Below are 25,330 nucleotides of genomic sequence, written 5' to 3'. Positions count from 1 at the left end.
CAGGCAGGCATTTTTGTGTTTGTTAAATAAAACCTATTTTTGGACTTTTTATCACTGCATTCTTGCCTGCTTTTGGGTCCTGTTAAAACCCAAACCTTAACATCCATCTTCCTTTTGAGTTTTTAACCTGCCTCATCTTTGTCTTATGTTCCTATTTTGGTAGCTCCCTGTTTGCTGCCGCTCAGATCAGCCCTGCTTGCCTGCGCATTGCCCACCGATTACAACTTTACATTTTTTGTCAGTCTTTTTTTGAAAATTAAACCTTTTTATGGTTGGGATTGCCTGTGTCTACATTTTGAGCCCTGTTTCTAGTTTCACTTTGTGTAAGACCTCCGTACTGAACCCTTATCAAAAATCCAAACTGTAAACCTTTCTTCACTTTAAATTAATTTAAATCTTAACATTAGCTTTCCTGCATGCGACAACAGTACACTCCTTTTAAAGTAAATAATTTAACAGTAAAATTGTAATTGGACCAATCTTAGTTAGGGGTGGGAGTCATGTCAATTATATTTCAAAAACGTATGCTGGAAAAAGGCCCAATAAAATGTCTCAGTATGGATTGACAAATTTTATTTCAACTGAATGTATTCCCATCTTATTAAAGTGCTGCAATCACAGCTATGGCAAAAAACATTTATGTGCATGACAATTGTACAATCTTGATGGACAAGGACATGAGTGTCATCAAAGTATGCTGCTAAAGAGAACAGCGGACCTCTGAGTAAACCCACATAGAATAAGTTTGGAATATATATTCAGAACAATTTCTCAGGTGTTGTTCTCTGCCCACTTCTCACTGATCATAATTACTCTTTTCAAGCTGACTAACGAGGTTGTTTAAGACATTAGTTTGTCAGATCATTCATGTTTAAACTGATGTTTTGACAGTGATTAATGTCAAGACACATTCAAGAAATTTAAAAACAATCTATTGAAGTTTATACTAAAAGCACAGGAAGTGGAATAAAGCTAAAACAGACATCTTTATCCTTTTTTAATGTAGAAATGCAAATGTATTTGACATGTATTCAACATTAACAAAAGAATCAGTGTGGTTGAATATTCATTTGAAATTCATACAAATGACAGTATTCCAGGAACACTGTGATGAGCAGGTGACAGGTCCAGGGGTGTAGCCTGTGGTAAAGCCTGGATGGATAAACAACACTCCAGGCTCCAATGTTGCTTTCATTCAACAACAATATTGAGTCAGAATCAGGAAGATCTGTGTGAAACACCATGGAATCAAAAACATTAGAGCCATGAATTAATAATAATTATTTATGATAATCATTTATCCTCTCTCTTTGAGCTTTTGAACTGTTCATTTTACACCACCACAAAAGTTACGAACATGTGCCAGCCTATATGCTCTCATCGACATACTCCTGGTCACAGGTTACAGAATTTGCAGCTCAGGAGGAGTTTAACCGTCTTTCTAAACCAGGGATAGAAAAAAGCATAGATGATAGGATTTATTGTAGAATTACTAAAGAACAGCAAAACAGCTTCAATATTCATGTCTTGTCCGATTAAAGATGAAATATAATAGGGGAAAAAACAGATGAAGAAAAAAAGAATGATAACTCCGAGTGTTCTAGCAGCTCTCAACTCTGATTTCATTGAACTCACAGTTTTTGACCCAGCTGTTGAAACCTGAGACCGCATGGCACGTGCCTGTGTGACAGCCACCACAAACACTCTGGTGTAGAGAACTATAATCACAGTTAGAGGGCCAGAAAATGTGATGATTATATCTGCAATAGATAAAATGTAATTCATGTAAACAGGGCATTTCTTGTTGCAAGAAATGGAAAAATTAATGTGTAAAAGGTTATCTTTTAGAAGTATGAGACTGTAGATAATAGCAGTGATCCAACACACAGACACACAGATTTTAACTGTACTTGGTGTGATGGAGGAATAACGCAGAGGGCAACATATGGCCACATAACGATCTACTGATATCAGCACCATGTTCCCAACAGAGGCAGAGGTAAGGACAACGCTTAACAGGTGGAAAAGAAAGCATGAATATGTACTGATGCACCGACAGGAATCCAGGGTGACGATCATGAGCGGCATCACAGCAAGGCCCACCAGAAGGTCAGACACTGCCATGGAGAGCAGGATGAGATTGGTGGTGGTCTGGAAATGCCTAAAGACAGAGATCATTGTCAATATCTCCAACTCAAATCACACATCTACAGAAAAAACTGCAAGAAATATGTTATTATCACTGCTACTTTAAAGGTGCAAATCAACCAAAATATAAAAATACTAATGCAACTTATAATTCAATAGAGTGTCTTTGCCTGAAATGAGAAATGGAGACAACAACCACTAAATTAAGCACCACAGTGAGAGGAGCAAGGCAGGCCAGTGCTGCACTGGTGAGAGTGGATTTCCAAGCATCAGACATGAGTCTGCAGGAGGTGTTGAATGGAGAGATGTAGCCATCTCCATCTTCCAGTGACATCACTGGTGTCACAGTGTTGCTGTGAAGTGAGGTACCCTCAGATGGAATATTTATCTTTACTGCCGCCTTCATTATCATCTCTGTTTTTGCCCTCCCACCCTCTCTCCTTTCTTTGCAACCATGGTTGCAACCATAGGTTGACCAAGTGTGACCGGTGTATGTCTGGGTTGTGTTATTTTTGTGGTTGTGGTGCGTAGAGTAGCCACGAGACACAGTTGAACTTTTGGAGGCACTCTCCGTTTAATCTGGTCAAAATAAAACAGCAAAATTAACATGTGCCGCTATTTGCTGATCCAGCCCAAACTCTTCCCAACACGAGAATTGCAAAAGGGACGAAAAACATACCTGGTCAAAATAAAACAGCAAAATTAACACGTGCCGCTATTTGCTGATCCAGCCCAAACTACAGAGAAGACAACATGGAGTTAGCACCATCGCACTTGTTCACATCAATAAAACACTACATCGGAGCAACATCAGAGCTCAATATAAACTTGAATAGAACTGTAGTGTTATAAGAGTGACAAATTAAGACAAAATAATAACAAAAAGACACTTAAAACAAAGGATTACAAAAGATGACTGACCTCTTCCCAACACGAGAATTGCAAAAGGGAAGAGGAAGTCGCGACCCTCGAATTTATACAGGTGCACCAAGGGGGACACACGAAGAAGAAATAAAATACAGAAGAAGTGACTGGAGGACCAAGACAGCACAGTAAAACAAACACCAGGTATGTTCAACAATAATAAACAAAAGAACAATTTTGTGTAATTATAATACAATATTATATGTACCTGTTACATTCACCCCCCTAGAATTACACAAAATACCAAAAGCACATAACGCTGGCTGCTAAAAAAAACCAAGATATCTGCAAGACAGTTTCCTATTTAAAGAATAAAAGGCAATAAGTGGTGCCCTTTACACCACAAAATAGCGACCATTTACAATGTGCATGGGAGTGTTAGATATAGGTAGCATGTAGCCCAACAAAATCACAAGTTCTGGCACTAATCAATCAAAAGAGGGGAGGCCACAAAATTCAAATAGTTACAAAAGGAGAACGAACTTTCTCAGTGCCAAACAAAGACTCTACCTGAGTCATAGATTCAATCAATCTACAGACTGGCTTAACAAGCCTACCAAATTGTGTGGTAAGGTTGTGACCCAAATCAGAAAAGTCATCAGAAAGTTTGTGTACCTCATCACAAGGGACCAAGGGGGGACCAGCAAACTCTGTGGGACAGTCACAGGACATCACATCAGGTTCCATTCTCTCATTGGGTGACTGCTGTTGGACCCAGGATGCTGTGCAGTCAACACTAGACTCACTCAAACTTGGAATGGCACTGGGCCGGGAGGATTCAACTTCCCTACCCCCCACTGATACTCCAGGTTCCTCTGGGACAACATCAACACCAACGGCAGACTGAGCCTTTGTCACATCCAGCGAAACATCCAGCGGCAAGAAGTTGACCTGAAGCAGTAAGTTGCGATGCACAGTTTTTTCATTACCCGCTTGGTCTCGGATTTTGTATATGTGGAGGTCTGGCTTAGAAGCAGCAACATCATAAACAACCGCCTCCCACTTGTCAGACAGCTTCCTTTTTCCTTTAACTCCTTTATTTGCCAACAGTACTCTGTCCCCAACAGAAAGAGGTAAGCCCCTGACCCGCTTATTGTACTGGTCCGACTGGTGGTTCTGTTCAACAGCGCTGTTTCCTTGAGCCAAGATCATGGCGGACCGAAGATCTTCCATAAGTGACTTGACATAGGTATTGTAATCGCATACAGAGTCATCATGGAGAACGTTCATGAAGAGGAGATTGATTGGTAACCGGGGAACCCTCCCAAACATCAGATAGAAGGGCGCAAAACCTGTTGTTTCATGAGCTGTGCAATTATATACAAATGTCAAAGACTGGATCATCTGCGGCCACCTCTGCTTCGTCCTTGGGGGCAAAGATCTCAACATGTTCCCCAACGTTCTGTTAAACCGCTCAGTGATGCCATTGCCCATGGGGTGGTACGGTGTGGTATGAGATTTGATGATGCCACCCATTTCTAGCAACTCTGCCACCAACTCACTCTCAAAGGTAGCACCTTGGTCGGAATGGATATGCTGAGGAAAGCCATAAATGCAGAAGAATCCATCCCAAAGCTTCTTAGCCACATTCTTTGCAGTTTGGTCGTGGCAAGGGAATGCATGTGCCAATTTAGTAAAATGGTCAGTGACAACAAGGACATCAACCGATTTATTGTTGTTGTCCTCTGCAGACCAAAAGTCAATGCATACCAACTCCAGTGGCACACTGGTCTTTATGTTCTCCAGTGGGGCTCTGGCGGATGGTTCTGGAGTCTTACTGAGAACACACCGTGGACATTGTCTTACATAGTTGCGGACATCCTTTTCCATCTCATACCAAAAGAACCGCTGACGTGCCAGTGACAAAGTGCGTGGCTGCCCTTGGTGACCTGCGTTGTCATGGATGCCAGAGAGCACAGATGACTTGAGGGACTCTGGAACAACAAACTGGAAGCGCTTGTGCCTGGTCAAAGGGTCCTTAGTGACGCGATACAGAATTCCTTCAATAACTGCCAGCCTTTCCCATTGCTTCAAAATTCTTAGGAACTGCTGATTTTCATGGGCACGCTCACGTCTGGAAGGCCTGATTTTCCGGTTCACAAAGAAGGCAACCCTGGAAACAACAACATCACTCTCCTGGTGGGACTGGAGCTCATGTTTGGACAACGCTGACGACAGGCAAGGCTCAGGACCAACAAGCGCACTTAAATGGTCAGCCAAAGAAACAGCACGATGTCTGGACGCGACCTCCCAGTCATTGGAGGCTGACAGGACGGTGGAGACTTCGTCCTCAGACATGGAGACATTGACTGCAGTAGAAAAAGCAGGACCGACCAATGACTGAGGTTGGCAGGTCAGATGAAAAGCATCCTGCACGGACTCCTCCCTCACTTCACAAGCCTGTTTCAACAGATCAATGTAAGGCTCAGAAAGGAGACGCTCGGCTAAAGGTTTGACAAAAGGCCGTCGACTAAGGGCATCTGCAACAACGTTCAGCCTGCCAGGGACATACTTAATGTCAAAGTTGTACGGAGCCAGTTTGGAGACCCACCGCTGTTCACAGGCGTCCAGTTTCGGCTTGGTCAAGATGTACGTGAGCGGGTTATTATCAGTCCAGACTGTGAACTGATGACCTTTGAGCCAATGACTGAACTTGTCACAAGCTGCCCACTTGAGAGCCAGAAACTCAAGTCTGTGAGCAGGGTACTTAGCCTGGCTGCAGCTTAGGGACTTGCTAGCAAACGCAACCGGTCTTGCCCTCTCCTCACCTGCCGGCACCTGAGAAAGAACAGCTCCAAGCCCGTCAGTGGAAGCATCAGTGGAGAGGATAAAAGGTCTATCAAAATTCGGGTGAGCCAGAACCACACAATCGAGGAGCGCAGTTTTTAGTTGTTCAAAGGCTCCATCACACTCAGGGGACCAATCCTGAGGTGTTAACTGTCTGTATGTTCCAGGTTTACATCGGCCCTGACCACCTTTAGTCCTCCGCTTCTGGCCAGCTGTTAAGGCATAGAGAGGCTTGGCAATACGGGAACATGCAGGAATGAAATGCTGATAAAACAGGACCATTCCGAGAAAAGATCTGACCTTCTGCTGGGACAGAGTACAGCCATCAGATTCCATCAAGTCCTCCCTCCTAAACCCAGAGATGGCGCTCACCTTCTCCTGATCCACAGAAACACCGTCAGCGCTCACAACATGACCCAGAAATCTAACTGACCTTCTGAGAAAATGACACTTCTTTTGAGAAAGCTTCAAGTTACTAGCTCTCAACCGGGAGAAGACAACACTGAGGCGGCTTAAAGACTCCTCTACAGAAGGTGCAAACACCAACAAGTCATCAAGGTAACACAGAAGGTTTGAGAAGTTGAGGTCACCGAATATGCTAAGCATCATCCGCATAAAGGAGGCTGGACTGTTGCAGAGGCCCTGGGGCAGGCGGTTGTATTCATAAAGGCCAAGAGGTGTAGTAAAGGCTGTGTAATGCCTTTCAGACTGATGGAGAGGGATGTTGTAGAACCCTGAGGTCAGATCCATAGTGCTGAAGAAGGCGTTACCCCCAAGGGCAGCAAGGCAGTCTGACTGGTGTGGCAGTGGATGGGCGTCTTTAACAAACCTAGCATTAAGCCAATGAAAGTCAGTACATATTCGCAAATCCCCTGACTTCTTCCACACCAACACCAGGGGAGAGGCATATTCACTGATGGATTTGCTGATTATGCCCCTCATTTCCATTTCAGACAGAACTTCTCTCAACTGTAATTATAATACAATATTATATGTACCTGTTACACAAGTGATGCATCACTTGGTCAACCTAATACACTGGGAATACAGCAGCCACAATTTCTAGACTGTGATTTTACAAGTTTTTACAGCCTTCATACACATCATAAATGCAAAAGTTTGCCAAATATGCTTTCAATTAGGAGACTGTAAATTATTCACAACAACAGTTTGATAGCTGGTGAAGAAAAAGAGAATTGGGATGTCTTTAGCAACCTCTTGACAGCCTTTTATGTGGTGGATTCAATTTTTCTTTTCCAGATGCACCGATCTTGTCCCTACTCTGGTGCAATTTACAATTTCTGTTTATATTATATATTAATATTGTCTACACGAGACACACAGAGAGTGACTTGTTGATTTAATGTATTTTGGTTTCTTTTCCCCTGTTCGTTCCCAACTCAAAGGTAGGCAGGTCTGAAACAGCACCTCACTGTAGCTCTTCGGGGTCGATTGGGTCTGCAGTTTTAAAGAGCATTTTGTTTCGCCTCTTGTCACCAGATTGTTGTTGACTGACCGACCCACTCACCCACCCACCCACCCAACCAATCTTTATTTATATAGCATCTGTTACAATCAAAATTGTTCAAGGCGCTTTATAGAATCCCAGGGCCTGACCCCCAACAAGCAACGGTGGCAAGGAAAAACTCCCCTTTAACAGGAAGATACCTTGAGCAGGACCAGGCTCATATAGAGGGACCCTCATGATGGCCGGCTGGGTAGAGAGAGAGGAGGAGGGGGAGGACAGGTAGAGGAGAGAATAGGTAGAGAACATAGAAATACATTGTATTAATTGAAATAAGCTGCCAATAGAGTTGAGTTAAGTGGGTCATCGGGGTTGCAGGTCAGTAGGTCAGCATACAGCTATGAATGCGATACCTTTAGATGACTAAGGGGGGGGAAAGCAGGAGGAGAGGAAACCATAACCCAGTGGGGTGACAAAGGCATTTCAGGTAATCATGTTTCTGGACCCCGGTAGCCTCGGCTTATAGCAGCATAACTAAGATGTTAACCAAATAATTAGACAACACCCTAAGTATGATATTTTGGCTGTCTAGGATAGTAACTGCAACTATGGAATTAGTGATAATAAACTTTTTCAAAGAGGTTTTAAGTCTAATATTAAAAGTAGAGATGGAGTCAGCCTACCGTACCTGGACAGGGAGCTAGTTCCACAGCAGGGGGTCCTGGTAGCTAAATGGTTGGCCCCCCATTTTACCCCTAGAGACTCTGGGGAACACAAGTAAACCAGCATTCTGAGAGCGGAGTGGTCTATAGGGATGATAAGGTGTCACTAGCTCCTCCAGGTAGGATGGCGCTAGGCCTCTAAGGACCTTGTAGGTCAGAAGAAGAATTTAAAAAATTATTCTAAATTTAATGGGCAGCCAATGAAGAGACGCCAGTACAGGAGTAATGTGATCTCTTTTGTCAATACCTGTCAGAACTCTAGTTGCGGCATTTTGGATTAACTGGAGACTTCTTAAAGAGTTGTTTGGACACTCTGATAATAATGAATTACAATAGTCCAGCCTGGAAGTAACCAATGCATGGACTAACTTTTCAGGATCATGCCGCGTTAGTCGCTTCCTGATCTTTGCGCTGGTTCTCAGGTGAAAAAAATGCACTTCCAGAGACTATTTTAATGTGTGAGTTAAGCTCCACAGCAGCTACATTCTCCTGGCTTCCTGACGCAACTACAGACAACTCCAAGTTGCGGAACTGTGTCTCAAGCTTGCTAAGTCTCGCCTCCAGAGCCATTAATAAACTACACTTTCTGCATCTATTCCCTTCACTAAAGGAGGCAGAAGAGTAACTAAACATTTCACCAACTGAACAGACACAAGGTGAGACAACAGGTGAAACAGATGGTTAGGCCATGCTAATGCTAGTGATCAGTTGAATTGGCGGAGTCCTGTATTTATTTAAAATTAATTATTTCTCCTTGTTGATATCAAGTAACTAGAATTTCCCGAGTATTCAATTTTAAATAAAGTGAATCCAACACACACCGTGCACAGTGCACCAATGAACTTTACTGAGAAGACAGGAAGTGATGCAATAACTTACCCAACAGAAGCAGGAACCAAACACAGGATCATCTGCAGATCATCATCAGATAATCTGAGTATTGTAGAAGATTAGTACCCATTTCTTTTTATGGTTTGCAGGACAAGTGCTGAGGGATTTTTTTTATTGCAGTGAGACCTGGTTTTTTGGTTAAGAGCCCAGACTGCGCTCAAGATTACCAAGATTAGTTTTTTTTAGCCTTCTCCGGGACAGAGTCCTTGCTTGGGCAGAGGCTGTGAATTACAGTCATCCTTTTGTATCATGTTCTTTTGAAGTAAATATGAACTTTTTAAAATGTTTTTTTCACAATTCCAGTTATACCGGAACTGCCTCCAGTCGCTTGTTGGGACTATGACAAGGGTCCTGATCTGATTATTTGATCAACTTTTGTGCTGCAGGGAGTGTTCATTAAAGTACTTGACTGCCCATCATCCCCCTGCAAATCTCCAGTTTCTCGCAACTCTTGTCATCCGGATGAATAACATACTATGGAAACGGCACCAGGAACATATAGTGGGTCAAGCGAGTGCCCCTCCTTGCCAACCATCTTGCATTGCCAGGACTCTGTTCCCCAGACATTCTCCAGTCCACATAGTCAGCGGCACATCCAGCCTATCCTGTGGGGGAGGAACCCAGGCAATGAGGTCACATCAGATTAACACTAGAGGAAAGTGTCTGGAGGTTCCGGGCAGATGTGTGCCTTTATTGTGACAGGACTGGTAATTTTTTTCCCCCCTGCAGCATCACAGCCAAAGGAACCAGCCTCACCCGTGAGTTTGGGGACACTGGTGAGTCAGATATCTGAACCTAACTCTTCCCCAAGGCTAGAAGTCAATTCTTCAGACAGTGGGGTCGAGCTATATTATCTCAGCACTTAAGAAAAGACAGGAAATTGCATCACTGTGCCTTCTTCTCAAGGCATCTTTCTCCCCGGAGTGCAATCATAATGCTGGCAACCAGGAGTTGCTATCAGTCAAGTTGGATCTGGTGTAGTGGAGGCACCGTGAGAGTGGTCCACAACGATTTGTGGTATGGACAGACCATAGGAATTTAGTGTACATTCGACAATGTAGCGTATACTCGGCATACAATAAATAGACTGAATTCTTGTCATGCTCTTAGACCATGTTCTTCAGCTGGTTTAATTCCACCATCACCTACCATATTGTTTCCAAGAACACCAAACCAGATGCATTATCCTCCCTTCATACCTCAGAGGATGTAGATGCTACTGCAGACACCATCGTCCCTGGAAGTCGGGTTGCGGCACCACTCACCTGGAGCGATGAAGAATAAGAGAAGCATTGCAGCATGAGCCAGATCCAGGTGATGGCCTCTCTAATTGTTTGTCCTTTCACAAGTTATTATTGTCGCAGGTGCTGCAGTGGGCAGACACATTTTAGCTGTCACCCCAGTTTGCAACAGACTTTAATCTTGCTCGGATACATTTCTGGTGGCCAACGGCAGCAGACACTTGGGAATCTGTTTCTGCCTCCACCACATATGCCCATTACAAGGCCTCCCAGCAGCCACCATTTTTTCACCATTCCCTGGCAGGCAGGTCTGAAACAGTATCTCACTGACCTGCAGCCCGTCTGGATTGACTGGATCTGCAACTTTAAAGAGCAGCTTGTTTTTCCTCTCATTGCCAGATCATTATTGATCATCTGTGGTCATACTCGACTCCCTTTTAGTGAGAATATTTTAATATTTTTTAGAGTGTTACCAGTCCGTTGTTGGGGTCCAAGGTTCCAGGTTATTTGGTTTTTCCTGCGATGGACAGCAGCTGGCGCTGCGGGCAGGCGCACCTGTCGGCTATTTCCATCAGGCCACCTATTTAAAGAGGGAGCACCTGCCTACCAGCGTCAGAGTGTTTTGGTGTCTTTTTGGACTTTTTATCACTGCATTCTTGCCTGCTTTCGGGTCCTGTTAAAACCCAAAACTTAACAGAACACTCCGGCCAGTATGGACCCGGCCGATCAAGATGCAGTGTGCCGTACGCTGGAGGCTCAGGGAAGGCTGTAAGGTCAGCACGTCCAGCTCCTCACGGATATTTGGACTTCGCTCCAGACTCTCAACGTGAGCGTAACTGACCTGCTCACTTCAGGACAGGCGGAGCAGGGTCCGTCTCTGCCAGCCACAGAGGCGCCGAGAGCCGATCCTTGAGACGCTTATCAGCCTGGCGATTCTGCTGGACAACCGTCTGCGGGAGAGACGTCGGCAGAGGGACAGGGACTTCCCGTTGAGGAGTTTGGGGAGTCCATCCAGGCAAAGTGGAGCTCCCATTGAATTGTCAACTCCGGTCCCTGCTCCACCTCAGAACGACGACGCCGGTGAACCTTTGCAGGTGGGATGAACCCGACTCTCCCACGCGGAGCGGTAGCGCTGGCTGTCGGCGAAGGTCTGTTTATATTGCAGCCAGGCTGGCCGCTTCCTTGCCGATAACACGTCCCGGCCCAAGGAACTAGGCTCGTCGACATCCGTTGGAGTGCTGGCGAGTGCGTCCTCTTCCTACTCCGTGCCACCCCGCTTAACACTGCTGTGCATGCTCCTCTGGGGCCAGGAAGCTGTCTCTGCACCATTCTTGGTGGACTCCGGTGCAGACGACAACTTCATCTGCCAGGACTTGGCCATGCAAGCCTGGATCCCCATCGAAACTCTGCCTGAGCCAAGACCCGTCCTTGGTCTCAACAGCAAAGTCCTGGCAACAGTCAGACCCAACCCCTCACCCTCATTGTCTCCAGGACCCATCGGGAGCAGATCTGCCTGTTCCTCATCCTGGCATCCTCTGCCCCAGGGATTCTCGGGTCTCTTTGGCTGGCTCGCCACAACCCCAGATCGATTGGTCGACCGCTAGAGTGGTGAGTTGGAGAATGGCCTGTCGGACTAACTGCCTTCGCTCTGTTCTCAGCCCCATGCCTGCTGGCCTGGACATCACCAGGAGAGCTAAGGAGGTGGGGCGTTCCACCTGTGTGGCGCGGCCAGGTGGCACAGTCCAAGTGCCTGGGGTCGGTGAAGCTCTCTGCCGCAGATGGAGAGCTGCTGCAGTTTTCCTGGTAGCCGAATCACGGCAAGGGGAGGAGAGAGTCTCAGCAGCCCAGCAATCATTTCCGGATCCAGTTGAGGTCCTATTGAACCGTCTGTCTGTCCTGGTGGACAAGGTGGCAGTGCCCTCAGTACAGGCCGACGTACACCGGTACAACGTCGACAGGGACGAGAGTTCCAGTTCCTGGTCGACTGGGAGGGGCACGGTCCAGCAACGTGATAGTGGGTCCCCCGCCATTTCATCCTGGACAACAACTTCCTCCGTGACTTCTACCGCGGGGTAGAAGGGGGTCCAGGGTTTCAGGTTGTTTGGTTTTTCCTGCAGAGGTTGTGGAGGAGTCGATGGGCAGCAGCTGGCGGATATTTCCATCAGGCCACCTATTTAAGGAGGGAGTGCCTGCCTACCAGCGTCAGAGTGTTTTGGTGTCTTGTTTTTGGTGCATTCCCCTGCTCGTTTAAGATCTCCATGCCGTCCTGCTGAACTTGTGAAATGTGCAGAACCCGACTCCTGTGTTGGCTCCACGCTGGAGCTCTCTGTGCGCCCCAGAAGTTTTAACTAGTGCTTCCCTGCAGTCCAGGAGGACTGCCATTTTTGTGTTTGTTAAATAAAACCTATTTTTGGACTTTTTATCACTGCATTCTTGCCTGCTTTCGGGTCCTGTTAAAACTGAAACCTTAACATCCATCTTCTTTTTGAGTTTTTAACCTGCCTCATCTTTGTCTTATGTTCCTATTTTGGTAGCTCCCTGTTTGCTGCTGCTCAGATCAGCCCCGCTTGCCTGCGCATTGCCCACCGATTACAACTTTACCTTTTTTGTCAGTCTTTTTTTGAAAATTAAACCTTTTTATGGTTGGGATTGCCTGTGTCTGCATTTTGAGCCCTGTTTCTAGTTTCACTTTGTGTAAGACCTCCATACTGAACCCTTATCAAAAATCCAAACTGTAAACCTTTCTTCACTTTAAATTAATTTAAATCTTAACATTAGCTTTCCTGCATGCGACAATAGTACACTCCTTTTAAAGTAAATAATTTAACAGTAAAATTGTAATTGGACCAATCTTAGTTAGGGGTGGGAGTCATGTCAATTATATTTCAAAAACGTATGCTGGAAAAAGGCCCAAAATAAAGGTCTCGGTCTGGATTGACAAATTTTATTTCAACTGAATGTATTCCCATCTTATTAAAGTGCTGCAATCACAGCTATGGCAAATAACATTTATGTGCATGACAATTGTACATTCTTGATGGACAAGGACATGAGTGTCATCAAAGTATGCTGCTAAAGAGAACAGCGGACCTCTGAGTAAACCCACATAGAATAAGTTTGGAATATATATTCAGAACAATTTCTCAGGTGTTGTTCTCTGCCCACTTCTCACTGATCATAATTACTCTTTTCAAGCTGACTAACGAGGTTGTTTAAGACATTAGTTTGTCAGATCATTCATGTTTAAACTGATGTTTTGACAGTGATTAATGTTAAGACACATTCAAGAAATTTAAAAACAATCTAATGAAGTTTATACTAAAAGCACAGAAAGTGGAATAAAGCTAAAACAGACATCTTTATCCTTTTTTTAATGTAGAAATTCAAATTTATTTGACATATATTCAACATTAAGAAAAGAATCAGTGTGGTTAAATATTCCTTTGAAATTTATACAAATAAAAGTATTCCAGGAACACTGTGATGAGCAGGTGACAGGTCCAGGGGTGTAGCCTGTGGTAAAGCCTGGATGGATAAACAACACTCCAGGCTCCAATGTTGCCTTCATTCAACAACAATATTGAGTCATAATCAGGAAGATCTGTGTGAAACACCATGGAATCAAAAACACTAGAGCCATGAATTAATAATAATTATTTATGATAATCATTTATCCTCTCTCTTTGAGCTTTTGAACTGTTCATTTTACACCACCACAAGTTACGAACATGTGCCAGCCTATATGCTCTCATCGACATACTCCTGGTCAGAGTTTACAGAATTTGCAGCTCAGGAAGAGTTTAACCGTCTTTCTAAACCAGGGATAGAAAAAAGCATAGATGATAGGATTTATTGTAGAATTACTAAAGAACAGCAAAATTTGACCTGTTGAAGCTTCAATATTCATGTGTTGTCCGATTAAAGAAGAAATATAATAGGGGAAAAAACAGATGAAGAAAAAAAGAATGACAATTCCGAGTGTTCTAGCAGCTCTCAACTCTGATTTCATTGAACTCACAGGTTTTGACCCGGCTGTTGAAACCTGAGACCGCATGGCACGTGCCTGTGTGACAGCCACCACAAACACTCTGGTGTAGAGAACTATAATCACAGTTAGAGGGACATAAAATGTGATGATTATATCTGCAATAGATAAAATGTAATTCATGTAAAGTGGGCATTTCTTGTTGCAAGAACTGGAAAAATCAATGTGTAAAAGGTTATCTTTTAGAAGTATGAGATTGTAGATAATAGAACTGATCCAACACACAGACACACAGATTTTAACTGTACTTGGTTTGATGGAGGAATAACGCAGAGGGTAACAAATGGCCACATAACGATCTACTGATATCAGCACCATGTTCCCAACAGAGGCAGAGGTGAGGATATAGCTTAACAGGTCGAAAAGAAAGCATAAAAATGAACTGATGCACCGACAGGAATCCAGGGTGACGATCATGAGCGGCATCACAGCAAGGCCCACCAGAAGGTCAGACACTGCCATGGAGAGCAGGAGGAGATTGGTGGTGGTCTGGAAATGCCTAAAGACAGAGATCATTGTTAATATCTCCAACTCAAATCACACATCTACAGAGAAAACTGCAAGAAATATGTTATTATCTCTGCTACTTTAAAGGTGTAAGTCAACCAAAATATAAAAATACAAATGTAACTTATAATTCAAGAGAGTGTCTTTGCCTGAAATGAGAAATGGAGACAACAACCACTAAATTGAGCACCACAGTGAGAGGAGCAAGGCAGGCCAGTGCTGCACTGATGAGAGTGGATTTCCAAGCATCAGATATGAGTCTGCAGGAGGTGTTGAATGGAGAGATGTAGCCATCTCCATCTTCCAGTGACATCATCATCAGAGTGTTGCTGTGAAGTGATCACTGCTGAGATACAGCAGCTTTTTAGGTACCCTCAGATGGAATATTTATCTTTACTGCCACCTTCATTATCATCTTTGTTTTTGCCTTCCCACCCTCTCTCCTTCCTTTGCAACCATCCCACCTCCTCCAAAGCAACTGTCTATCACCTGGTCAACCTAATACACTGGGAATACAGCAGCCACAATTTCTAGACTGTGTTATTTCATTGATCCATTTTGTCGAGAAAAATTACAAATAGTGTAGCATAATATTCTGCAAATATATTTAGAAATATATTTAAATACACTCAGCAGAGAAACACCCATTTTGACACTTTCCAAAATGTTTAAGTTGCTTGTAAATAACTATTCAGAAGTGTCAATATTATATCAAAATCTCTGCAAATTCCTCTTGTAGGGCTGAGACTTACCTAATGGTACAGACCCAAATCAGTAACTGAACAAGGGTCTCCGGCCTGGTGAAGCGTTCAAACAAAGTGATCAGGTCCATCAAGTTCTCACTGACTTATATATTGACTTTGCCTATCTGAAACATGGCTCCATGAATCTTCGCCTCCAGTAATATTTTACCTGTACGTTGCTATTCAATGTTTAGAAATGATAGTCAGAGTTCCAAAGGAGGAGGTGTAATGATCTCTGCCATGAACATTTTTAATTGTAATGAAATACATGTTACAGATAAAACTGGATTAGAATTTCTTGGATTAACCATTACTTTGTCACAGCAAATGTCTTTTACTCTCTTGGTTACTTATAGGCCTCCTTTGTCAAATGCAAATTATTTTGAAAAGCTGGAAATTCTATTGAAACAACTCAATTTTACAAAAGAGGTGATAATAATGGGTGGCCTAAATGTTAATTGGGAAGTTAGAATACATTTGTTTAGCCAAGGAGGGCCATTCTTTCTAGCTTTTAGTTTAATTATCCATGTAAATTGTATAATAAATTGTTGTATTTTTGGCAAAATTAGAACAATCCTGACCTAGATTTTGCCTGTAAGTAATTCATGCCAGTTTACTTCTGAATCTTGGAAATTTTGTTATTCCTGTTGCAGTATCCTGTAGGATTCAGTGGCACCTCAGGGTTTGAAGCATTTTTAAATTTAATTTTCTTGTGACCATTATAAGATTGTGATCAGACAGGCCTGTGAGCATGTTGTATAACTTCAAGGTCCTTTATGGCCTATTAATATAAGCTAAGTCAATCTGAGTACTGGTGGAGTCTGTAATTCAAGTGGGGCCATTAATTACATGAGTCTTATCCATACCATCCATAACCTTTTTCAGCTTTTTTCTAACCTTGTTACCCCAGTCTTGAAATCCGGTGACTCAACCTCTATGCATAACTAACGACCATGAAGCATTCTTTCGGCTATTTCCAAAATCTCAGAAAAATGGGTGGCAGAGCAGATTGCCCATTACTTAACAGCAGCTCCCCCTTCCTCCACACCATGCAGCTTGGTTTCACATCCAACCATTAAAGGCCATACTGGCAAATTGTGTAAAAAAAATCAAGTTGAATCTTGCAAATTTTCGCACAATTCGAAAAGAAATGTCAACCGAAGCTGCAAAAATGTACTTGCATTCTATGATTCTTAGTCAATTCAACTATTGGCTAAATAGTTGGTCCCAGGCTGGTCAGAGTGCAAAAAACCCCCATTAGAAGTCTTGTAAAAACAAGCAATTAAGGTTATAGAGGAGAATCCTAGGCACTGTCATCACTGTGCAATTTTTTTTTAAAAAATACAGTCTTTTGAACTGGGACAGAATTTGCATCTTTGCATATTTAAATTTGATCTATAAAGTACCGCATCATTTGGTTCCAGATCCTCTGGCAGAGTTCATCTGCCAAAGAAACAGCTCTGAGCATGTCACTCGAGGCTGTGTCAGAGGTGACTGTTTCATTCCACTGGGCAGGAGCACTTTCAGTAGGTCGGTTTGGTCAGTGAGGAGTGGTAGTGAGTAGAACTCAGTACTCGAGGAGGTTAGACTGCTCACAACAAACAAGGCCTTCACCAAAAAAAATCTAAATGTGGCGTATCAACTAATATATCAGGGAACACTGATAGAAAGGCCTGTTGGAATATTTTGATATTGTGATTAAGCGATATGAAATGATGTCTTAATTGCATAGTGAGTGTTTGAATGTGTATCATGAATTGTATTCTGTGGGTTTCTGTGGTCCCTTTGGCAGTTTGTTGTCAGTATGGCGTTTCTTGTATTGGTGCCATGTGAGGTGTCTTACCATGTTTTTTTCTTGTATATGTATTTTATTGCTTTTAACATCATGGCCAGGGGACTGGAGATGAAAAGTTGCCTTCTGGCTAATTCTGCCTTTTTATGACCATGTAAAATTATGTGTTTTATGAAATTGCACTGTCCCCTTTTAAATAAACAAAGATCAAAGATCCAGCACCTGTGGAAAACAGAACCCCCATGTGGGCTTTAGATCAGTCCTAAATTTCACAAGCCATCTAGGATGTTACAACTTGGTTTGGATTCTGAAACACTGCCTCTAGTGGTGGAAAATTGTTCATCTCTAAAGGGGGAATGATCTTTTTGAGACACCACTAAAATACTCTACACCAGGAGAGGAGAGTTGGTCATTTAGTTAAACCATCCAAATCTTCATAGAGTTTAACAATATTTATTATTAAAGAGTAAGAGTAGCTCCAGATCTATATTGAAAAAACTCTGTTGATATTCAACATCATATCTATGCCATATCATTATTTGGCTTATACTTGATGATTTGACTCACATCACACTTACAAACCAGATTTCTGTAGTTTGTCCACCCTTCATACACAAATAAATGCAAAGGCTTCCAAATATGCTTTACATTACAAGACTGTAAATTATTCTGAACAACTTTTGAATAGATGGTGAAGAAAAAGTCACACAGGATGTCCTTATCAATTGGGAGTCCTTGGCTTTGTCTCTCTTTTTTGTCCCCTGTGTGTCTTGTTTTCCTTCCCACTGAGTGGAGCGGTGATCGAGCCATTTCCCACCACCATATCGGTACAGCTGTGGTTCACCGTCTCGCCAACTGCTAGTTAAAGGCTGGTCCCTTCTTTGTGCTCGGCTCCAGTTCGTCGAGAAACTCTCGTATTCTGACTGCGTCACCTGTCCCAGTTCATCTCTGTTCAAGATTTGTCGTCTGCCAACCCTGTTGTTGGTGATCCTCATTTGGTGCAGGAGTAGCAACTCATTTTGTCTGCATTTGATTAGTAAAAAATTTAAAAAGTCCACTTTCATCTCCCGTGTCTGCATGTTGGGGTTCAGTCTGTGTCTGCTCGTCAGCATCTTAGCATTATCAACCTCTGAACAGCTTTTTATTTGGTGGATTCATGGTGGTGGATTCTTTTGCATATGCACCAATTTTGTCCCATCTTTGGTACAATTTACAAAATCTGTTTATACTGTAGACCATTTACCTACATGAGACACACAGATAGTGACTTCTATATTAAAGTCTTATCAATTATACAAACTGTAGCTCTGTCCTCTTTTTCAGTAAATTTAAATCTGAAAACTAACTTTACTGCATAAGACAATAGTTGACTCATTTTTAAAGTAAATATTTTAACAGTAAAAAAAATGTAATTGGTCCAATCTTAGTCAAAGATGAGAGTCACGTCAATCATATTTCAAAAACTTCTGCTGAAAAAGGCCCAATAAAATGTCTCAGTACAATTTTAATTTCATCTGCATGTATTCCCATCTTATTAAAGTGCTGCAATCACAACTGTGTGCATGACAAAATTACATTTTACATGGACAAACACATGAGTGTCATCAAAGTTTGTTGTTAAAGAGAACAGTAGACCTCTGAGTAAACCCACATGGAATAAGAATGGAATCTATATTCATAACTATTTCTCAGGTGTTCGTCTCTGCCCACTTCTCACTGATCATAATTACTCTTTTCAACCTAACTAACGAGGTTGTTTAAGAAGTTAGTTTGTCAGATCATTCATGTTTTAACTGATATTTTGACTGATTAATGTCAAGACACATTCAAGAAATTTAAAAACAGTCTATTGAAGTTTATACTGTAAGTACAGAAAGTGGAATAAAGCTAAAACATACAACATCTTTATCTTATTTTTAATATAGAAATGCAACTTTATTTGACATATATTCGACATTAACAAAAGAATCAGCGTGGTTAAATATAGCATTGAAATTTATATAAATTACAGTATTCCAGGAAAACTGATGAGCGGGTGACAGGTCCAGGGAGTAGCCTGTGATACAACCTAAATGGATAAACATCACTCCAGGCTCCAAAGTTGTCTCCATTCAACCAATCAGTCTCAATTTTAAAACACTTGGAAATGTGTTTGTGACAAACAGTTTGATTCATATTCAGCAAAGATCTGTGTGAAACACCATGGAATCAGAAACACGAGAGCCATGAATTAATAATAATTATTTATGATAATCATTTATTCTCTCTCTTTGAGCTTTTGAACTGTTCATTTTTCACCACCAGAAAAGCTACGAACATGTGCCAGCCTATATGCTCTCATCTACGTACTCCTGCTCACAGTTTACAAAATTTGCAGCTCAGGAGCAGTTTAACCGTCTTTCTAAACCAGGGATAGAAAAAAGCATAGATGATAGGATTTATTGTAGAATTACTAAAGAACAGCAAAAGTTGACCTGTTGAAGCTTCATTACTTGTGTCTTGTCCGATTAAAGAAGAAATGAAATAGGGGAAAAAACAAATGAAGAAAAAGAGAATGACAATTCCGAGTGTTCTCGCAGCTCTCAACTCTGATTTCATTGCACTCACAACTTTTGACCCAGTTGTTGAAATCTGAGACCGCATGGCACGTGCCTGTGTGACAGCCACCACAAACACTCTGGTGTAGAGAACAATTATTACAGTTAGAGGGACATAAAATGTGATGAATACATCTACAATTGCTGAAATGTCATTTAATGAAAAGGGGCATTTCTTGTAGCAAGACCTGGAATCAATGTTTAAAAGGTTATCTTTTAGAAGTATGAGATTGTAGATAATAGAACTGATCCAACACACAGACACAAAGATTTTAACTGTACTTGGTTTGATGGAGGAATAACGCAGAGGGTAACAAATGGCCACATAACGATCTACTGATATCAGCACCATGTTCCCAACAGAGGCAGAGGTGAGGACAAAGCTTAACAGGTCAAAAAGAAAGCATATAAATGAACTGATGCACCAACAGAAATCCAGGGTGACGATCATGAGCGGTATCACAGCGAGGCCCACCAGAAGGTCAGACACTGCCATGGAGAGCAGGATGATATTGGTTGTCGTCTGGAAATGCCTAAAGACAGAGATGATTGTTAATATCTCCAACTCAAATCACACATCTACAGAGAAAACTGCAGGTAATATGTTACTGTCAGTCATATAAAAGGTTAGCTCACATCTATGCTACTTTTTTGGTAAAACAAAATAGCTGAACTAATGCAACTTATAATTCAAGAGAGTGTCTTTGCCTGAAATGAGAAATAGAGACAACAACCACTAAATTGAGCACCACAGTGAGAGGAGCAAGGCAGACCAGTGCTGCACTGATGAGAGTGGATTTCCAAGCATCAGACATGAGTCTGCAGGAGGTGTTGAATGGAGAGATGTAGCCATCTCCATCTTCCAGTGACATCACCGTCATCAGTGTTGCCGTGAAGTGATCGCTGCTGAGGTACAGCAGCTGTTTAGGTATCCTCAGATGGAATATTTATCTTTACTGCCACCTTCATTGCCATCTTTGTTTTTGCCCTCCCACTACTCTGTCCTTCCTTTGCAACCATTCTACCTCCTACAAAGCGGCTGTCTATCACCCGGTCGACCTAATATACTGGGAATAAAGCAGCCACAATTTCTAGACTGACTTTACAAATTCCCCTTGGTGCAAAAAAGATTTCTGTAGTTTGTCCACTCTTCATATACATCATAAGTGCAAAGGTTTGCAAATATGCTTTCAATCAGGAGACTGTAAATTATTCACAACAACAGTTTAATAGATGGTGAAGAGAATCGGGATGTTTTTATCAGGGCAGCTTTTTATTTGGTGGATTCAATTTTTCTTTTCCAGATGCACCGATCTTGTCCCTACTTTGGTGCAATTTACAAATTCTGTTTATATTATATATTAACATTATCTACAAAATACACACAGATAGTTGGTAGGGTCTTTCACCTAGTTTCAGTTGAGGTGTCTCCCCTTTGTCTGCTGGCTCACATGGTGGTGAGTCACCAGGTCTCCTGAAATGGTGTGAATGTTTGGTTTGTTGTTGGAAGGAGTGGAGGTGATAGGAAGTGCCTTAATCATTAAACATCTGTTTAATGATGTTTTTTTCCAATTTGACATAGATGGCTTCCTTGACACCCCTCTCAAACCAGCGGTCTTCTCTGGCCAGTAGCCATATTTGGCTGTCCTCAAAGGAATGCCCGCTCTCCTTTAAGTGTAAGTGACCTGACCTGGAGAGGTGACACATCTGTGTTGTGCCATTTTTATGTGGAGAGTTTGTTTGGTTTAATCAGTGTACAGTTCTTTGCGTTCCTCCTTCCATTGTACAGCGTAAAGAACAGTACATTGTTTATGTCTTGGTGTCTTGTCTTTCGGGTGTACCAGCCTCTGTCTGAGTGTGATGCTTGGTTTATACTGAACCGGTATGTCATGTTTTTGGAGGATCCTCCTAAATTTCTCAGAGACCCCTTGGGTATAGAGTGCAATAAGCAAGGCTCTCAGCACCTTGGTAAACCTCACCTCTGCTTTCTATCTCCAATCCAACGGGCAGTGTGAGCAAGCCAACCAGGTGTTGAACACTTCCTTGAGCTGTGTGACTGCCTCTAATCCCATGACCTGGCGTGTCCACCTTCAATGGGTGGAGGATGCTCACAACATGCTTACCTGGGCAGCTACTGGTCTCTCTCCTTTGAGGTCTTCCTCGGGTAACAGCCTCTGCTGCTACCTACACAGGAAGCAAATTTAGCCATAAATTCAGTGCAGAAAATACATCCAGCACTGTAAGGTGGTGTGGAGGCAGCCCAAGGAGGCCCATGAGCGTGCACAAGCCAACACTTCTAAGTATTCCAACCGTTGTCAAACCCTAGTACACAATTACTGCCCAGGTCAGTCAATTTGGTTTTCAACCAAGAACATTCCCCTACTCACTGAATCGTGGAAACTCTCTCCTAGATTCATTGACACATTTTCCCATAAATTGTTGAATTGGCCCAACTACAGTCACACTTCCAGACAACATGAAGATCCAGCCTGCATTCCATTTGTCTCAAAATAAGCCAGTTGTCACGAGTGACTTGTGGCCTCCTTCTGAACCCCCTCTCCCCGTCTCATGACCCTGTCTACTCTGTTCACCGCCTTGTTGACATTCACCACCGGGGCATATACTTGGTGGACTGGGAGGGATGTGGTCCTGAGGGGCACTCATGGGTGCCACGGGTTCACTCTATTCTGGATCCTGACTTGAGCCGGGTCGTTCACACAGACCACGGACAAGCGTAACTATTCACCTGGAGACACTTGTTGGAGGAGGGCAATGTAATGATTCAGTGTATTTTGTTTTTTCTTGTTTTCCCATTCCCTGGCAGGCAGGTCTGAAACAGCACCTCACTGACCTGTAGCCCGTCTGGGTTGACTGGAACTGCGCCTATAAAGAGCAGCTTGTTTCTCTTCTCATCTCCAGATCATTACTGCTCTTCAGTGTTAATGCTTAGCTCCCTTTTCGTGAGGATATTTTGAGGTTGTATTTTTGATAGTCCATCTTCTTTGTGAGTTTTTACCTGCCTCACCTTTGTCTTGTGTTCCAATTTATGCTGCTCTAATCAGCCCCACTCGCCTGTACATTTTCCACCTATTGCATCTTTACCCTTTTTGTCAGCCTTATTTTGAAAATTACATTTTTTCACGGTCAGGATTGCCTGTGTTTGCATTTTGGGTCCTGTTTCTGGTTTCACTTGGTGCAAGACTTCCATACTGAGCCCTTATCAAAAATCCAAACTGCAGACCTGTTCACTCTTGAAAAAAATCTAAATCTGAACACTAACGTCACTGCATAAGAAAATAGTGGATTGCTTTTTAAGTAACTAATTTAACAATAAAAAATTTAATGGGTCCGATTTTAGTGAAGGGTGAAAGTCATGAGTCAAAAACTTATGCTGGAAAAAGGCCCAATTAAATGTCTCAGTATGTATTGACAAATTTTATTTTAACTGAATGTATTCCCATCTAATTAAAGTTCTGCAATCACAACTGCATGTATGACAAAAAAACATTTATGTGCATGACATGTATACATTCTTGATGGACAAGGACATGAGTGTCATCAAAGTATGCTGTTAAAGAGAACAGCTGACCTCTGAGTAAACCGACATGGAATAAGAATGGAATATATATTCATAACTATTTCTCAGGTGTTCTTCTCTGCCCACTTCTCACTGATCATAATTACTCTTTTCAAACTGACGAACGAGGTTGTTAGTTTGTCAAATCATTCATGTTTAAACTGATGTTTTGACAGCGATTATTCTCAAGACACATTCAAGAAATTAAAAACTAATCTATTGAAGTTTATACTGTAAGCACAGAAAGTGGAATAAAGCTAAAATATACAACATCTTTATCTTATTTTTAATATAGAAATGCAACTTTATTTGACATATATTTAACATTAACAAAAGAATCAGTGTGGTTGAATATTCCATTGAAATTTATACAAATGACAGTATTCCAGGAACAGTGTGATGAGCGGGTGACAGATCCGGGGAGTAGCCTGTGGTAAAGCCTAAATGGATAAACAACACTTCAGGCTCCAAAGTTGTCTCCATTCAACCAATCAGTCTCAAATTGAAAACACTTGGAAATTTATTTGTTACAAACAGTTTGATTCATATTCAGCAAAGATCTGTGTGAAACACCATGGAATCAGAAACACGAGAGCCATGAATTAATAATAATTATTCACGATAATCATTGATTTTCTGTCTTTGAGCTTTTGAACTGTTCATTGTTCACCACCAGAAAAGCTACGAACATGTGCCAGCCTATATGCTCTCATCGACATACTCCTGGTCACAGTTTACAGAATTTGCAGCTCAGGAGGAGTTTAGCTGTCTTCCGAAACCAGGGATAGAAAAAAGCATAGATGATAGGATTTATTGCAGAATTACAATAGAACAGAAAAATTTGAACTGTTGAAGCTTCAGTACTTGTGTCTTGTCCTATTATAGAAGAAATGAAATAGGGGAAAAAACAAATGAAGAAAAAGAGAATGACAATTCCGAGTGTTCTCGCAGCTCTCAACTCTGATTTCATTGCACTCACAGCTTTTGACCCAGTTGTTGAAACCTGAGACCGCATGGCACGTGCCTGTGTGACAGCCACCACAAACACTCTGGTGTAGAGAACTATAATCACAGTTAGAGGGCCATAAAATGTGATGATTATATCTGCAATAGATAAAATGTAATTTATGAAAAGTGGGCATTTCTTGTTGCAGGAACTGGAATCAATGTTTAAAAGGTTATCTTTTAGAAGTATGAGATTGTAGATAATAGAACTGATCCAACACACAGACACACAGATTTTAACTGTACTTGGTTTGATGGAGGAATAACGCAGAGGGTAACAAATGGCCACATAACGATCTACTGATATCAGCACCATGTTCCCAATAGAGGCAGAGGTGAGGACAAAGCTTAGCAGGTGGGAAAGAAAGCATATAAATGAACTAATGCACTGACAGGAATCCAGGGTGACGATCATGAGCGGCATCATGGCAAGGCTCACCAGAAGGTCAGACACTGCCATGGAGAGCAGGATGATATTGGTGGTCGTCTGGAAATGCCTAAAGACAGAGATGATTGTTAATGTCTCCCACTTAAATCACACATTTACATAGAAAACTGCAAGTAATATCCTACTTTCAGTCATATAAAAGGTTAGCTCAAATCTATGCTACTTTTTTGGTAAAAAAAAATTAGTTGAACTAATGCAACTTATAATTCAAGAGAGTGTCTTTGCCTGAAATGAGAAATGGAGACAACAACTATTAAATTGAGCACCACAGTGAGAGGAGCAAGGCAGACCAGAGCTGCACTGATGAGAGTGGATTTCCAAGCATCAGACATGAGTCTGCAGGAGGTGTTGAATGGAGAGATGTAGCCATCTCCGTCTTCCAGTGACATCACTGGTGTCACAGTGTTGCTGTGAAGTGAGGTACCCTCAGATGGAATA

At 42.2% G+C, this 25,330-nt stretch overlaps 1 protein-coding gene and 1 long non-coding RNA gene across 4 annotated transcripts; both read right to left on the bottom strand.

The window, feature by feature from the left end:
• Positions 1-628: 628 nt before the first annotated feature.
• LOC115247326 (trace amine-associated receptor 8c-like) lies at positions 629-25,304 on the bottom strand. Of its 3 annotated transcripts, none has more exons than XM_029828692.1 (4): positions 25,159-25,296; positions 24,838-24,941; positions 24,419-24,501; positions 24,235-24,315 (listed from the first exon to the last, which is right to left on the bottom strand). In XM_029828692.1, exons 1-4 carry the CDS (start codon positions 25,260-25,262, stop codon positions 24,250-24,252), a joined length of 357 nt encoding a protein of 118 aa, XP_029684552.1. In that variant the 5' UTR covers positions 25,263-25,296; the 3' UTR covers positions 24,235-24,249. The 3 variants fall into 3 exon arrangements, with proteins under 3 accessions (XP_029684551.1, XP_029684552.1, XP_029684553.1); XM_029828693.1 differs by having other exon boundaries at positions 24,884-24,941; XM_029828691.1 differs by lacking the exons at positions 24,235-24,315; positions 24,419-24,501 and adding an exon at positions 629-1,760 and having other exon boundaries at positions 25,183-25,304.
• Positions 2,701-3,352, bottom strand: LOC115247327 (uncharacterized). The gene is made up of 2 exons (XR_003886385.1): positions 3,070-3,352; positions 2,701-2,885 (listed from the first exon to the last, which is right to left on the bottom strand). It is a non-coding gene; the product is annotated as an uncharacterized lncRNA (long non-coding RNA).
• Positions 25,305-25,330: the final 26 nt, after the last annotated feature.

The sequence above is a fragment of the Takifugu rubripes genome, chromosome 20 (genome assembly GCF_901000725.2).
Source record: "Takifugu rubripes chromosome 20, fTakRub1.2, whole genome shotgun sequence".
NCBI classification, from domain to species: Eukaryota; Metazoa; Chordata; class Actinopteri; order Tetraodontiformes; family Tetraodontidae; genus Takifugu; species Takifugu rubripes.
This window is presented reverse-complemented; position numbering and strand designations above follow the sequence as displayed.

Coding starts and splice junctions, on each gene's coding strand:
- LOC115247326 (XM_029828691.1), bottom strand. CDS start 25,262: ATGGCTACATCTCTCCATTCAACACCTCCTGCAGACTCATGTCTGATG. Junction 24,942..25,182: donor CTCTCATCAGTGCAGCTCTG/GTCTGCCTTGCT, acceptor CTCTGTCTTTAG/GCATTTCCAGACGACCACCA. Junction 1,761..24,837: donor GATCGTCACCCTGGATTCCT/GTCAGTGCATTA, acceptor TATCTATTGCAG/ATATAATCATCACATTTTCT.